At 34.6% G+C, this 18,208-nt stretch overlaps 1 protein-coding gene across 5 annotated transcripts in view; it reads left to right on the forward strand.

Annotated features, from left to right (window-relative positions):
* The first annotated feature begins 503 nt into the window (after positions 1-503).
* The window catches only part of LOC146528501 (protein Skeletor, isoforms B/C), a 43,524-nt gene continuing 25,819 nt past the window's right edge, over positions 504-18,208 (forward strand). For 3 of the 5 annotated variants that reach the window (XM_085203200.1, XM_085203199.1, XM_085203201.1), the window contains exons 1-2: positions 504-563; positions 7,908-8,458. In XM_085203200.1, the coding sequence (XP_085059326.1) occupies positions 8,395-8,458 (64 nt within the window). In that variant the 5' untranslated portion in view covers positions 504-563; positions 7,908-8,394. Of the gene's footprint in view, positions 564-7,313; positions 7,510-7,907; positions 8,459-18,208 lie in introns of those variants that run through there. The other 2 variants (XM_085203198.1, XM_085203197.1) reach the window with 2 other exon arrangements.

An 18,208-nucleotide genomic window follows, 5' to 3' on the forward strand; every position in this document is an offset into this window, starting at 1 on the left:
TGTGTAATCCAGTGTATTGCTTACGTAGCACGTATAACGTAGCAGCGTAGCGTCGTAGCGACAAGGCGGGGTCTACAGCTACGCTACGTTTGCCAGTGTTGCTATATTGAGTGTGTTAATCTCCTTGTTTCAAGACATTATGCTTAATAGGTTTTTTTTTGGTATTTTTTCATAGTTGGTTTTGTTACCTTTTTGTTTATTCGGATTGTCATAATTTTTATAAGCATTATTATAAAAACCGAAAATTATGATGATTATAATTTTTAACATCAATTTTAAATAAATAATTAATGCATTAATATATATTATTTTTCCGTGTATTTTTCAAAATTACGATCAATCATACACAAATAATATATTTTATAAGTGACATTCATAATTAATTATTCAATAATAAATATGTACTATTGAATTAATATTTAATTTAGATGTATTTCTTAATTATTAGATAATCTTCCAGAATTCCCTACATTTGAGGTCAAATATTACATTTTCCACTCTAAATACGCCAGTACAACCTCAGCCGCTACGCGGCTCGCGCGCGTTCACTGTTTTACCTAAAAGTAATAAAAAAATCCATACAAATTTATACTAAATACAACCTTTTTTAATATAACTGTGTAGATATAGTTAGAAAGTATAGAGATCATTATTATCGCATAATCAATGAATACAAATCGTTTGAGAGGAATTTTTTTTTCATGTCACATTGCGGCTTTTATCTTTTAGGAAATATATTGATTTTTCTTCGGATTGTATTTTTTTATTTTTTGTATGTTCAACATTTTGTTATATATTACGAAACGCAATTTTATATTTAATTAATAGTATTAACATTTTTGGAATTATATTCAAAATATTATTTCATTTTAGTTTAATAAATGGATATAGAACTTTATTTATAGGTATGTACCGCAAACATGAAATATGATTACAATATTTTTCTTATTTGCTTCATTATTATTTTTTAGTTTCCTCATACAACATTCGTCAAAGCATAAACGATATCGACTTTACTAAAAAGCGTGTTAGTAAGACCATTTTGCATACAAAATAGGTCATATTGTAGGATATATTTCGGCCTTTTTCAGACTCGAAAATAGACCGGTCTAACCAAAATGGCGGTTTCAGAACTACGTAGTACTAAAGACAGACATTCCTTGCATTACATGATTTAAGTAATATCATTTTATATATGTGTATATATATATAACTAATATTATAGTACAACGTTCACAATTTGTTTATTCGGGATTAAGATTGTTTAAAATTATTTCGTTTTATTAATTTACTACTACTTGACTTAAAGAGTTAAAATAGAAGACATCAATTTCTCTTTACGTTTTGCGTTCCCGCAGAAATTAAGAGCATTTCCCGTAATTTATGCCTAATGACACCTAGAGGTCCTCTGATCTCTCCTCTCTGCTTACCCTGTTTTATGCGGGATACAGCGTGAAGCTAATTTATTTTTTTCTCTCTTGGTCCTCTCCTACCTCAGGAACCACCGAATTTTAACACTTAGTTTCGTCTGTGAGTTGTCTTTCAATTACTTAGACTTTCATATAAAGATTTTATTATTTTATTAATTATTTGGTTATTCTCCCAAAAATATAGTTCAATTCAAATGAAATTTATTGTTAACGACAGTCTGCTTATGACTTAAGTAGAAATAACAAATAGAAAACTGAGATTTTCATGTAGGTTACTTTCCGAGTATATGAGAGTAATAAAAATGAAATTTCTTTCTTTCAAAATTTCTACAGGAATTTAAAAAAGGGGTTTTACGTTTTATAGTTCACGCAAACGAATTTGCGTGCGGTTACTAGCACAGAAGAGTCTACAGGCATCATATAAAGCAACCATACATTTCCATTCATTTAAATGCATTTACTTTATTAGATTATTAGACTATATATTTATATATATAGTCTTTAGCTAAAATTCTAATAAAATAAAATAATATTTATAAAAAATGGGTTGTTTTTCATGCTTGTCTGTTATTTTTCATAAGTGTTTTCAACTAAAGACTTGAGAGGTACGTACTAAATGATAATATTATGAAAATTTCACGACACTTCTGCCTTAAGTGTATTAATTAGCGGAAAATTGTGTTATAGGAAAGCACTAGAGTGCAGTTATTTTAAACTTTTTGCTTATTTTTTATTTAGCTTCAAGCTCTATCCCGAATATAGTAGACAACCTAGTGTCAAGACACTCCATACCCCATGTACCGTCCAAGTCTGTTACCTGATGTCTGATGTCTTGTTACCAGAGCGAGGAAGTGAAAATCAGTTATTCTCCCGAGTGGGAATCGAATGCACAACCGTCGCATTTATAGTAACTGTCCCACGGCACCACTTTAATTAGCTTATATATAAGGCTGTCAAAGATTATTGCCATGTCTTCAAAGGCACTCGCAAGCTTAAGAAGGATCATCAAAATCGGTCAACGTTTAGTCTTTCAAATAGGTACAAATATATATACGTACATACGTAATCGATAAACACATTATTCACCTTTGTGTACACGACTGCTTAGAGTAATAAGATAACTTTGAAAGTTTATCGATTACTCTTTAGATTGTTTGTACCTTTTACTTTTTTCATTCTGTCATCAAACTCTTCATGCAAGCCCTTTGTGAGATTCTCATGGGTTATATAACTTTTTATGTTCTTTTTTTATTTTTACGCTTTTCAGTTTTATGGTAACACGAAAGGGGAATAACCGGTTTTTTATGTTTATTGTTTTTATAAATTTAGGCATCAAATGATAGAACTGAATTCTGACCTAATTTAATTAAATCACAACAAAGAAACGATAAGGATATGTTTTTAATATAATAATCCGCTGAGAAGCATATAGACTCCTAGATTCAAAGTTTTGGGATTTTAGGGGTTATTTGTCTACCTTCACGCTGCCACACACACTTGTCAAGGTAGACAGTGGGAACCTCGTATAGGTTACTAACCCGTTAGGTGCGTAGGACACCGAGTGTTTTATTCCGTGCCCTACGCACCGCCCTAACGAGACATTGCCCGTTGAATAGTGAATTTCAACATAAAAATAATACTTCAAACAACCGAGTGGAAATCGAACCCACAACCTTCGCGTTTACAACCAAACCCTGTAACGTTGGGACATGACTATCTCCAATATGTATACCTATACAATTTTAGTAAAGTTTTTAGTAAAATAAGTATATTATTCGAAATGTCAATTCACTAATTTACATTCTACTACACATTTGAGTAACGGGGGCGTGCCATTATGCATTTGCTCATATATCAAGATACGCTTCAATGTAACATATTATGTGTAGGCGTGCTCGGTACAGATAGTTCAAAGTTAAAATATAGTTATAATTTAATTTTAATTATGTAAATTATTCGTATTTCATATAATTATTTACATTATTAATTGAATTAACAGATTCTTTTTGTTATAACTTCACGCTGTATCTTGCGGGCATGTTGATAGTGGAAACCTGGGAACCTACTGTTAACACACTCCATTCCCATTAATACTTTCCCGTTCCCCGATTCCCACTGAATTCTCAAGGCGTTGCATGTTGAGTGACTGAACTCAACGCTGCGCTTTTCCTGGTTACCAGAGTGAGGAAAATGATAATTCTAAACATTTCGTTCTTGCCAGTGGGAATCGCACCCAAGACCGTTGCGTTTACAGTCCCACGGTTGTACACTATGGCGGCCTCAAATAACAGGTTCGATTTTAAAATTATATAAAACTTGCCTCAGCTACTTCGCTTCGCCCGCGGCTAGCTTCGCCCTCGCGGTGAAATAACTAAAAGTTGTGTATGACCATTTTTCGGCAGGCTCAAAATGGGACATTGTAGGGTGGCTTTCGTTTTTTTAGAGTTCGCTTTTCTTCGCCTTTTTTTTAGGTTAACTTTGGTTTTTTTAGGTTTCATTCATTTCAACGATAAACGTAATATATAAAATACCTAATATAATCCATAGACTTCTTTGTACTATCCAACATAAAAATGAACTGGAACCAGTAGTTCTTGAGATTAGAATATTTATCGTATTGGCGACTTATGTAATAAAAAAGAGATAAAATTAACAAAAAATCTGGTCTGGGCACAAGACTATTTTGGGCTGGGCACAGACTCATTCCCACGCCCATATGCTTGTCTTGAAGTTGAAACAACCTTGAAACTAGTATATATGTAGTCTTAAAATAACAACGGCATACAAAACCTATTTAACAAAGTCACTAATTAAGATGAAATAAAGAGAATCCGTAGATGCGACCCCTGACATTCTGCGATAGAAGTTACACCAAGGTTAGCTTCACTATCTTTTTATCATTTTTTCTTTTTATTAATTTTGTTTTCATTGTTTGGTGGGATTTTTTTTTATGTCTGTGGCGTTATACAGCGTGTGTTAATTTATGATTGTTAAATAATATGTGAATATTATCTTAGTTTTTGTTGAAAGTAATAATATTTTTTTTAATGTTAAACTGTTTTTATTTTCTGTTCTGTTCTGGTTTATTTTTGATTTTCCCTATATAATCTATAATTTAAACATTACATATAAAATTATCTGTCACTCAGTAAAGGTAGTGTGTTACTGAGTGACTGACTTATGAGTGGCGGACCAAATTAGTGGACTTCGGAAGTTGAAATTTTACTGTAGATACGTAAGAGAGTGTAGGAGCACTAAGAGAAAATTTCCCGATATTCCTATGAAGTCATATCTTTCATATTGGGATATTAACTTTTAATATTTTGTATCACGTAAATCTCTATCATACCGTTAATTATTGACTTCATGTATCCCGCTAAATAGGTAAAGCGAAGCCAGTGTTGAGACACTCCGTTCTCCACTTTCCGCCGAATTCTTGAAGCATTGCGTGTTGAGTGGTGCAACTGTTTACCAGAGCGAGGAAATGAAAATAATTCCGAATTCCACTCGTGGATATTTCATTCCCACGAGTGGAATTCGGACTCCCGACCGTCACGTTTACAATCATAAGCTTCTGCCACTACACTACGACGACCTCTAACCTAAACAATATTACTAAGATATAAAAAACATTTAACTTTATCTATAGATATTTAAATGACTCAGATTGTGTTGACAGAAACTAAAATAAAATAAATATTTGTACAGAAACATAATACTAGTTAATGTTGGCATTACTTATTGAGTTTACTTTGAAAGTTGTTTTCGTTCTCCACTCGCCATTTATATTTGAAAATGATTAATTTTATTTCTTTTACCCATTTCCTGTACAGTCATTCGGGGTAAGTATGGGGTTGTCAGATCCAGGCTTATGTTTTCCAGGACATTTTTGGGGCTACGAACAGAATTAGAGTATTGGTGTCCGATTTGAGATTAAGCTACCTGGAACCGTCTGTCTGTTTGTCTGTCTAAAGCCTTTATTGCAGGGACGCTTGAAGATATCGAATTGAAACTCAAACTATATCCTCAGATTTATGGCCCCATAATTTCCTACGCCATGATGAACGTCATTGGAAAAAAAAAACGTATTTGTACATTTAATTATAAAAAGATATGGCCGTTTATATTGCAAAAAACGCGTATTTCGACACTATAAAGGGAATCAAAATTAATAGGGTACTTTCGGTTGACCTAGAATTATCAAATTTGGCAGGTAGCATCTACAGGTGGTACTAGTTCAGGAAAAAATCTGAAAACTATAACATTTGTGGTTAAATCTTTTAAAAAAAGCCTTAAAACCTTAAAAGGGGAGCAAAATTTGGTATTAAAGGCGCTAGTTAAAATGAACTATCAAAGAAAAGGACTCCGACTAAACTAAGTGTGAATTTCGTTCCAATTTTTGTACGGAACTCTCTGTGGGCGAACCCGACTTGGGCTTGAGTGGTATATTTTATAAATAATCCATAATTTTGAGAACATATCTCAAATTTCACAATGTATTATATATAGTAAATATATAGAATATTTCAGTTTTTGAACTATACGTAACACAGTTGGCAATTTGACTCGACAGTTCACAAGTAAGATCAGTCGAGTTTAGGTAATTAGGTCTTTACAAAGTGGGTTTGGGTAAGTTTCGAATTTAGTCTTAGGTAAGAATAATTTGAACTCTTGGATATCGAAAAATATATATTATTTACTTATCAGCGATATGTAGGTACGTATGCAACTGCAACGTGGGAACATGAAATCTTAATTGTAATAGAGATGAAAACCTCCGTTCTATGTTGTACTATTAAGAAGTGCAAGATTACGATTAGTTTCACTTCACATACGAATGTTACTTAGTGTGGAATATCTTTTTTCAAATTTAGTGATTAAAAACAATTATTTTAGCAAAAGAATCCAAAACTTACATTGAAATTATATCTACGACTTTAACAGCGGCGTTAGGTTCCGCCACTCCACCACCCAATGTCTTGAAATCGGGCTGAAAACGAAGAAAGTCTTTTGACACTAGGCTCTCTTTCCAAGGCTGGATAGAGCGTGAAACTAAAAATCGTAAATATTATATATGTAGACTAAGAGTACTCGGAAAATAGGTCAAAGGAAGATTGCAATAAAATGTCGGGACTCAATGATGCAATCGATGGCTCGTTCAGTTCACAGTTACAGTACGATTGCTGGAAACTTATTTTCATCATATACTTTTTTTATCCCGCATATGGTACAGTAGGCAAAAGACACTAGTGTTATGAGTTCATGGCACTTTTTCAGTTGAAATAGATACAATTTTTTATGACTAAAACTTAAATGGAATTCGGAATTGTAATGTTCGAAAAGTCAGGTTTCCAAAAATGTATAATACTGAATATATGCGATTAATCCAGTTAAAGAGTTCCATTCAAAATGTGTAATAACCGCAAAAATTAAAAAAATATTATTTCGTATAGGTAGATAAAAAGATCAAAAGTTCGAGAAACAGAAATACGACTATCTACAAATATAATATGAGATCGACCCAGTTTAGTTGAGTGTGGGAGAAATTATGCGCATAAATTAAAGAATAAGAAATTTTGAGAGAGATTCTTTATTGACTTCTATTCTTTGCTATCGGATTGATTTGGTTTCAGGATTATTTCTGTAGTTGTAATTGAAGGCCATCATGGCGCTTCATGCCGTATAACTGTAAACACGACAGTTGTAAGTTCGATTCCCTCTCAAGCGAAAGAATTATTTTAATTTTCCTCGCTCTCGTAACAAAACACGGCTTTGAATTCCGCCAACAAACAGGCAAACGGAGTTTTTAACACTGTTTCTTCTGCTAAATCTGCGCGACGCGGAATATAGTATAATTATAAAAACACCTATACGCTTCTTTTACATGTAGTAACGTCTTGGGCTATGGAACATACGTGCGAATATTTAATAAAATTTATTCTCATTCTTCTGCTGTGATAAGACAAAATACGTAATATCTCTGTAAATGGATGAAAATAAAAAAGAAAGAGACGTAACTCTCTCTATAAATAGATACGCGATGCTTGAAGATGAAAAAGTTAATTTATTTATATATAGAGTAAGTAAGCTTATTTAAGTTTAAACTGTGTTAAATATAATTATGTAGGTATATATGTATTATAGATATCTGTGTATTATATGTAATTAATCACGTAATCGCAACTATAAGCATACTTGTAAAGCACCATGAAGAATATTATTAGATTAATACGTAATATTTTATTTACACCTCCTTCTCAGAATAAAAGTGACGTAACTAATTGTAATACACGTGATCTCTCCTATTTTGTTAAAAATACTGATAATAAACAATGAACTAAATGAAAAAAAAAATGAACATAAAATTTAATATTTTATGTTCATTTTTTTTTTCATTTTTCTAATTTTTAAGTTGGGCCATTTTGATTTAGATAGTAGAATATTGTGTTAATACTTTTATTCATAATAATTTTACAGCTAAACAACCAATAATTTTACAAAAAACAAAATGTCTGTGCAACAATATTCGTAAGCATTGATAGTGAAAGGCCAACGTGTTTGTGTTTAGCAAAAGTGAAAGTGACAAGTGTTAGTGCGCGATCAACAGTCAAGTAGCGCGTACGCGTTACACAACCTAAACAAAAAAATAATTTAATAATATGTAAAGGAAAACAGTGCAATAAATACAAAAAACGGGAAAATAAGGAGAAATTTACAAAAACTACATTCCCGCCAAAACCGCTGTCAATTGTCAAACGCAACTGTCACAAAACAGCCAAATCACAAGGTTTTTATATCATAAAATTGAAAAAATAGGGAAAAAATATTAATATGTTTTGAAAATTATACAATTTTTTTTGGAAAAAAAAAATATAACAAGAAAAGAATATTTAACTGTGAAGGTATAGCCTGAAGTCCTGAACGGGGCCGTTTCATCCCGTCCCGCCGCCCCCGATCTCGGCCAATGACGCGGCGGGAGACGCCCTCGCGCGTCGCGCTGCTCTGTGCACTCCTTGTACTGAATGCTGGTAAGTCAAATTTTGTATTTACAATGTAATTATTATATTGCTTCTATTATATTTTGTGCATTAAGAAGTAAAATAAAATAGTTATTTTGTTTTGAAGTCTTAATATCTTTTAACTGGTCAAGTAGGGTTAGATATGTGAAGTGGTAAAGTTAAATTAAAGTAGACAGACGTTTTATGTTTAATTGAAATTTTCTCAGTTATACAATGATTAAAAATTGATAGAAGAGAACAAATACCCTGAGATCCGGCCGTTGAATCCTGCATATACGAGTTTTCTTAATTAAACCTATATTAATGAATAATACATGATTAGTAGAACAGATTACACCTGGCAGAGCAAACATTTTAACTGCAAATGTTTTAATTTTTAACCGACTTCTGTAAGAAAAGGAGGTTATCAATTCGACTGTATTTTTTTTTTTTTTTTATGTTTGTTACCTCATAACTTTTAACTGGGTGAACCGATTTTGATATTTTTTTTTTATTTGAAAGGTATAGCTTCCCGAATGGTCCCATTTTTTTTTGGTCCATGTCTGACAATGGTATAAATGAGAAAATCACATAAGTCTTAAATTTGCATTATGCATATGCGCGACTAATAGCCGAATAACTCAATGTCGCGCCAACCGATTTTGATGATTCTTTTTTTATTTGAAAGGATACACTTCAAGGATAATTTGGTGAAAGTTTGGTTAGGTTTCGATTATGGAATCCGGAGAAAATTGAGAAAGTTTGTTTTTTTTTGGTAAAAAATTGATTATACTGTAATAGTTACAAGCAAAAACTTTTTAAATTGATGTCAGAAGTGAGATTCCTGATCGTTGCATTTCTTTTCAACCAACCTCAAAAAAGAAGATGTTCTCATTTTCAACCAACTTCAAAGAAGGGAGATTCCCAATTCGCCCGAATACTTTTTATGTATGTTCTTGTTAATGTACCAAAATGTAACTTTGCACAAAAATAATACCTAATTAAATGAAGTTTTACATAGAACAATCACAACCACTCGTTGAGAACCACTACCACCACCATCACCACTCGTTAAGAAGCATCATTTTAAGATTTACCCATCACTTAAAATCGTGAAATAAATTAATTTTTAACAAAAAAAAACCGACTTCTAACAACGAACTAAAAAGTGAAAAATAATTATCCAAAGATTTTATAATTTTGAAGTCGGTGTCGAGCTAATGCTACAACACCTTCACTACAATATCTAATTACTAAGCCTGTTTGTTTTACTTGGCACCGACTTCAAAATTATAAAATCTTTGTATAATTATTTTTCACTTTTTAGTTCGTTGTTAGAAGTCGGTTTATTTTTGTTAAAAATTAATTTATAATACAATTAATTACCTATGTAGCTTTTCACTCCAATATTTCTATTTGTATTTTTAAACCTCACTATGTATCTACGTCTAGTCTCTACAGGGATGTAAGCAAAAGAATTGAGATACGCGGCGACATATGCAAATTGAATAGAAATATATCTTCCAATTTTTCTCTTTGTCCATTGTAGCAATTAAGTCCTAGACGGAATGTGTAGGTAGGTACTAGACAAGTGTTTCCATCCTTGTCTCGTGGAAACAAAAGAAAAAAAACAAAAGATCTTTAAAGGATTAAGTAAGTTCTATATGACGTAAGACAATGGTAAAACAGGATTGCATTACATTTTAGTTTCTAGCTAGATTTACCAACGGCTTCGCCCGCGTTGCCAAATGAGATGAAAATAATTAATAAGAGTGATATTATGTACTTATATTTAGGGAAATGGTACAGTGGCTTACAAAAAAAGAGTAGTCCTCGATAAATGGAGTATTCTTTTTTAAATCTTAACGTTATATTGTGACAATTCGTTCCCATTAAGACATTTCCGTTCCCCCATTTCCCGCTGAATTTTTGAGACATTGTGTGTTGAGTGGCGGAACTAAACGCCGCTCACTGCCTCATGATCAGAGCGGGGAAATGAAAATATTAAATATTTCATTTCGCTCAGTGGGAATCCAATTCACAACCGTCACACAGTCACACATGTGAGTTTCACAAATTATGCTACACCATTATCCCACAAAGATTCACCGCAGACTTTGCTCGTCCGTGATTTTTTAATTTCTTTTTTCTTAACTTAATTGGGATTTATTTCTTTATGAGTTTTATGGAAAATGGAATTTTATCGGTGACAGTGAATTTCTTCTCTGCCGTATTGTCCGGTACTGTACCCGTAGCTGCTCTGATGTTACACGGGATTGTAGGCAGCGGTACTTACCATCAGGTGATCCGAACGCTGCCTTGTCTTTCATATATAAAAATATGGATTCTATACAATTAATCCTGGTTGAAGTTTCAACCAACGTATACAGTTATACAAACAGTCAAATTGCCAGTCTTATTCTATTATCTAGAAACTTTTATTGTACGAAAGCGAAAAAACCTTATGAATTTTAAATACATTGAATTGAATGGCTTCATAAAATTTGTATAATCGGTTTTCTATAGGATTTCAATATTGTTGCTTTTTAAATTTGTGCTATTACTGTGTTATAATTAATAGGTGATTTAATTTGAATACGTTAAAATAGTGAAATTTTATGTCTGGATTTGAATCTGTGACTAAGCGATGTAGCGCTGAATACTACAATATGTTGTAAGTTCAATTCCCAGTCGGGGCAATGAATTATTGTCATTGTCTCGCTCTGATAACAAGATAGAGCTAGGCGTTAAGCTTAACTATCTATATACAGGGTGAGTCATATTGAACTTTCCGGTTTTGGAAGGACGTTGCACGAAGAAGGGAAGGAGTAGAAGGGTGGGGATGGTGTCATTAGACGCGCCATGACATGCAGTTTTAGTGTGAGCAATGGCTTGGTCGGGACAACATCGTGCGTTCGTAGTTGAAGAGTTTATTAAAAATGGCGGCTCCGTGATCACAACACAGCGTGCGTTCCGTTTACATTTTGCTATTGGTCGACGTGATCCCATTCCCACTGGACCAACAATCAGAAATTGGGTATCAAATTTTAGAGCAACATCATCAGCATTAAAAACAAGACCACAAGGCCGAATTAGGACGTCAACGTCAGCGGAAAACGTGGATAGAGTGCGGGCTTCAATTCAACAATCCCCTCGGCGTTCTGTTCGGAAACATGCCGCTTCACTAGGATTATCTTTCAGTAGTGTCCGCAGAATACTGCATAGAGACCTTAAATTTCACCCATACAAGATTCAGGTAGTGCAAGAATTATACATCCAGGCGTTCAATGGAAATCCTGCGACAAATGTTTCCCGGTCATCTCATTTCTTTGCGAGGTGACGTTGGGTGGCCGCCGAGATCACCTGATTTAACCCCCTGCGATTTCTTTCTCTGGGGTTACCTGAAGGAAAAGGTGTACACGCATCGTCCCCGAACCATCGATGAACTGAAGGCTGCAATCACGGAAGAAATCAATGCTATTCCGCTGAATATGACTCGACGAGTAATGGACAACTTCCGGGAAAGGCTTCAGCAGTGTGTGGTCAATGGAGGTAGACATTTACAGGATATAATTTTTAAAACCAACTAAATTAAAACTGCATGTTATGTGCTTTCAAACAATAAAATAATTTTTACTGCATGTCGCTTTGTTTTTAATACACACCTTATTGAAATCGGAAAGTTCAATATGACTCACCCTGTATATAAAAGGACTTGTCCTCACTGACTGAGGTAAGACGCACGCACAGCCGTAACCGCTTATGGTAGAAACGTTAAATTTGGACAAAAGTTTACTTTCGTAATCTGGACATCCACTAAGAAGGGATTTTGAAAAATTTTAACCCTTAAGGGGTGAAATAGGGGTTCAAAGTTTGTATGGAAAAAAAATTAAATCGGCACCGATTTTTATAAAATTTGAAATTTAGATTTTTAAAAGTATTTAATTGAACACGTGTTTCATCGTTTTCTAGAATTCTTCCCCTAAGGGTGCAAATAAGGGGTTGAAAGTTTGTATGGGAAAATTCTTAAATCGCCACAGATTGTTAAAAAATTTTATATTTAGACTCTTAAAAATATTTAATTGAACATGTGTTTCATGGTTTTCTAGAATTCACCCCTAAGGGTGCAGATAAGGGGTTGAAAGTTTGTATGGAAAAATCTTTAAATCGCAACCGATTTTTATAAAATTTGAGATTTAGACTCTTACAAATATTTCATTGAACACATGTTTCATGGGTTATTAGAATTCAGCTCTAAATACGCAAGCGAAGCTGCGCGCGTCCGCTAGTAAGCTTATAAATCTTAATTTTATTTTTTTTATATAAATATAACACATTTTTATGTATATTATATTTATTAAGGAAGCCATTTTATTAAATAAAATATAAACTTTTACAAACTTCAACCAATCGAAATATTAAAAAAACAATTATAAACTTTAATTACAATTATAAACTTTCGATAGAAAGAAGTAAAAAACACATTCGAGTGGTCGACACCTCCCTGAATTTAGCTTTTCTGTACTTTTGCAAATTGTTCACTCTTACTTCTGATGAAAATGGTGAAAAGTCCTGAAAAAATATTGAACTGAAATCTGTACAGCCATCTACAATTAATTTCCGGGCGGCCACGACTCGTCGACCATACTATACTCAAATCTCACATAATATACGAGATAGAAGCTTGCCTCATTTCATGGTCATAATATAGACGCATTCAATTAGACAGGTACAACTGAATCTAGGTGAGGGTTATCATCACTGAACACTATGCAATACAAGATGTTAGATTATACATTAAATAATTACTTAATTAAAAAATTAATTGGTAGCGTTTCTGACGATGGATCCAGGACCTGAGTAGGGAACTCTTCAGAGGTTACTAGTAAACAACTCGAGTTTAGGCTTATATAATTTATTTCTCCCAGCACATTTTACAGCACCTGCAGTTATTTGTGTAGATAAACGTGATTTTGAGGTTTTTTTTAAAACTATATATTTTTATTCTTTCAAAGACTTTGATTACTTACATAGTAAAACTCTTACTTACATAACTGTACCACTAAGGCTTCAATAGAATAAATTAAAGCAGTATAAATCCATCACTTTTCTTAGACCCAGATGTGAACTTAATTGGCTATTATATAAAACCTTGATACAGACATACATTCATATGCATAGTTTATCTATGTATCTACGAAAGATCAATATAAGTTACTTAACGTCCTGTGATTTGTAGTTGCTATATAAATAGATTAATAAATTTAGGTACTACTATCGAGGCCGTCTTGGTACAGTGTCGGCCTGTACGAGATCTTAGTGGGTTCGATTTCAATTTGGGGAAATTAGTTATTTCTATTTCTATTATATTCACGCAATGTCTTAATCATTGGTCGGGAAATACTAAACTTAGTATTTTAACATTACGTATTCCTTCTTAAGGAGGTTTCTTCGTCTGATCCAAGCCTTGGTGGAGAATTTGTAGGGTTATTTTGATCATTAAACAACTTTTCTCCATAGGAGATCAAATTAGGTTGCATTTTTTTGAAATAAAAGCTATTTCAAGTAATATTAAAACCTTTGTTTACTTAATTGTTAACACACTTAACTAGTAATCATTTGAAATGCACGTCTTAGATAACCGCAACCCGGTGGGAATTTTAATTTCCATTCCACAATATTACAACATACGACTCATTGTTTTGTTTGTCGTACAATAAGAAACACTTCATTATTTGCAGTATATTTAATATTTTTTCATATTAGAGTTTTTTCGTAGTTAATCATTAGCAAGAGAGAGAGAGAGAGAACAAAAAGAGATTAACATGGTACCCATGTCGTATCGACCTGGAAACACTGCCGTAGGTGGGCCATTCTACAGTTGCATGGTGCGTGGAATGGTCCTACGAAACCGTACAAAAGTGGAGTGCCACGTATCCAGATGGTGAGGATGATATTTGAGTGTAGTCACGTATTGTGTGGTTCAGTTTGGTGGAAAGTCAAATAAGGTTGCTCCCCCTGCCTTATCCTTCATCATAATTTCGTGTCCCTTACCACCTGAGCACGTTCTTCATTCTCACGGTGTCATCGCTAGTCCTCCTAACATTCTGGTATTTTCAAGAAATTAATTATGATTGACAGAAAAATATATGATCATTCGCAGTTATGGCTCTTCACTCTGGAGAATGAAGTATTTACATTTTCCCACTCGGACAAGACAAAACGCGGTGGCATTAAGCTTCGCTAATGATTGCTACGATTGCAAAAAGGAGAACAGAGTGTCTTGACACTAAGTCCTCTCTGCTATGCAAGATAAAGCAAAAAGCTAACAAAATAATTTTATTAACAAGTATTGATGTAAACGATCCCTAGAGGAGGGCTTTGCTGAGATTACAGTATTAGACCCCGTGCGGATTCGCTAAAAATCAATTACTTTATTGCTAGAACGGTGTTCCTGTTCTGTTCATTTCCACTTGTTTATTAGGTGGCTTTTACTTGATTAAAAAAATATGTACATATTTGTATATTTCCATGTATATGAGACTTCGTTGGATTTTTTTGTTACCTTCAATCTGTATTCCACATATAGCAAAGGTAGACTGCCAACCTTCACTAGTTGGAGAGGCACATTAAGAAAAAGAAGAAGGGTAGGCAGAAGGAATCTAGTGAGGTCCGATCCCCACGCACCACACAATTTTCATTGCGTGTCGAATGGCTGAACTCAACGCGGAGAAAATGCAAATAATTCATTGCCCCAGACGGGAAAAAAAACCTTGAATAAATCCAAACACTTAATAAATGTTAATTGGAATACTGGGGTCTATCAAAGTTTCCTAATAGAATTCCCTATGCACCCCAAGCAATACATCTTGCTGAGTAGGTGGGGGTTCTCATCCCGATCGTTAACATAATGCGAAGGGATTTACGCCAATCTTTTTAGAGTGGACTAAAGTAGAATAGATATTGGTGTGCTAACTGTTTTATGTTTTCAAAATTTTGGATATATTATATCCTCACAAAAAGACATCAACACATATTCTTTTTAGAATATACTTTTATTAAATTAGCGAATCAATTTTACATTTTTAAATATAAATTATTATAAAAAAGATACATTTAAAAATATAAAAAACCACTCTTCCGAGGGCGGGACAAGGGTCCAAGCCATCGGTGGCTAGGGCTCCAGAGAGAGGAACCGCCGCACAATACGTGCCGTCTCAAGTAATACTGCCTTCTGAATCCGGTTCTTGATCCAAAAGCTAAGCGATAGCCTCTTAAGGTGTTGGTCGAGGCTTTTCGCTATTAGACTGTTAACCGAAACCACTATCGGCACAATGATAGTCGCATTGACATCCCACATGGCGGTAATCTCATGGGCTAGGTCCAAATATTTAGATTGTTTTTCTTTTTCGGCCTTCACGAGATTGTCATCATGTGGGATAGTAACGTCAACAATCACTGCGCGGCGCGCCACTCGGTCTGCTAGTACTATATCAGGTCTATTGGCAACAACATACCTGTCAGTAATAATAGACCGAACCCAGTAGAGCAAAGCACAGCTATTTTCAAGAACAGACATGGGATTGTACCTGTAGTAAGGCACCTCCAATTCTACAAGGCCATATTGAAGAGCAAGTTGCTGGTGTATTATCTTGGCTACTTGATTGTGTCTATGCAAATACTCACCATTAGCAAGATGAGAACAACCAGTGACAATATGTCTGAGGGACTCCCCAGGTCGATGACACGCCCGGCAGATGTCGATAGTGCCATCTTTCATAATATGTCTCTGGTAGTTCCGTGTCTTGATAACTTCGTCCATAATTGCACAGACAAAACCTTCAGTTTCTCCGAAAAGATCCCCGAACTGTAACCAAGATAATGATGAAGCAGTATCCACGTCCTGGCCCACTAGGGCTCTATGGAATCTACCATGCAGCTCCTTGCTCTTCCATACAGCCATGCGATCAGAAGTAGTAAGTACTACAGGCCGACGCCAGTTCTCTTTGCCCAAGGAAAGAGGAGTAAGGCCTTTGTCAACTGTTACCACATCCTTGTGCATATCCACGTCAATCTTGAGAAAATATTCTCTAAGACTGCATACCTCGTGGTTATGGAGGTTCTTGACATTCAAAAAGCCACGACCTCCACACTTACGCGGGATATACAGTCTCATTACAGACGAACGCGGATGGTGCATTCGGTATGTCGTCAACAATTTACGTATTTGGCGATCTACGGAGTCTAACTCGGTCTGCGTCCATCTTACAATGCCAAAAGTATAGGCTAAAAGCGGCATAACCCAACCGTTGAAAGCACGCACCTTGTTGCCACCAGATAAAAGGCTGCCAAGCACTTTTTTCAGGCGACTAAAGAAACGCTCCTTCACCAATTGCTTTATGCTCCGCTCATCAATACCCAATGCTTCATTCAGACATTCCAAGATATTTATAAGTCTCACCTTCACCAAGAGTTCTGAAGGAAACAGAATCTGAAATGCAAATATTATCAGATCTTATCACACTCTCCCGCACTACATGCATGCTAGCACATTTATCGACGCCAAATTCCATTCTTATATCACTACTAAAAGTTCCTTTTTATTATTATTATCGTGTTTATTGTTTATCTGTTTCTTTATTTATGTAAAGGCTGTTGTAGCGCAGCGGCACAGCGTCTGACTGTAAACGTGAGGGTTGTGAATTCAATTTTCACTTAAACACACAGGAATGAATTATTTGAATTTCTTCTTTCCGGTGATATGACACAGAACGGCGTTGAGGTCTGCTATTCAACACACAATGAGATGGAAAGTGGGGAATGGAATGTCCTGATACTGGTAGCACTAAGTGCTTACATTAATTCCCTTGTTCACAGCCTAACACTAGTATCTCAGGTACCCTTTGTCTACCTTGATATGCTCGGGATTCAGCAAAGCAAGAAAATATTTTAGTTTAACACTGTATCCTTCAATCCTTCATCCTCTATCCTATTAACACTACGTACTCATTAAGACATTCCCACTTTCCGCCGAATCCTTGATACATTGCATGTTGAGTGGCAGAATTTTTCAGCCTTTGCCTTGTTAGCAAAGCGAGGAAATGAAAATATTAATTATTTCACTGCTCCGAGTGGGAATCGAACCCACAACCGTCTCCTTTGCAGCAGGGAGAGGTGCTCCCTTCGTGTGCCCCTTGCGTCACAACGGCTTTAAATAAATAAATATTCTAGTGAGGTAAAAGTCTCGTCTCAGAAATAACAAGTCAGAAATTATATCTAATGTAACATATTTTTTTTAAAAACAAAAAGTAATTTCCACGTAGAGCCAGCACTAGATATAAGTGCAACAGAGGGTTGCCATGACGCAGCCATTGAAGTGGATAGAGGGGTCCACACAATGAGCATGGGGAAGTAATACCAGGGTATAGGGATGAACTAGGTAATGTTTAGTATGGACTAATGAACTAAAAAGTAATGTGGAAAAACCAACAAAGGCGTTGGGTTCCGCAACGTCTAGGATTCATTATAGGATAGGATTAGGATTTTTTGTGGGATGTTAATAAGATACAAAGAAAAGCTCGGAAACCTATTATCCACTTCACGAGTTATGTTACTACACAAATACACATATAGTGGCGGAACTTAACGCCGCGCTTCATTATATATTCATTATAACACAAAAAATATTAATATATTCCTTAAATAAAATATCTTACCCAATACCTATTAAATCGCATACATTTTGCTTATTAAAATATAACGTATTTTCCATTTAAGTCT

The sequence above is a fragment of the Heliconius melpomene genome, chromosome 19, assembly GCF_056956725.1.
Source record: "Heliconius melpomene rosina isolate 202511_hmr_F chromosome 19, ASM5695672v1, whole genome shotgun sequence".
NCBI lineage: Eukaryota > Metazoa > Arthropoda > Insecta > Lepidoptera > Nymphalidae > Heliconius > Heliconius melpomene.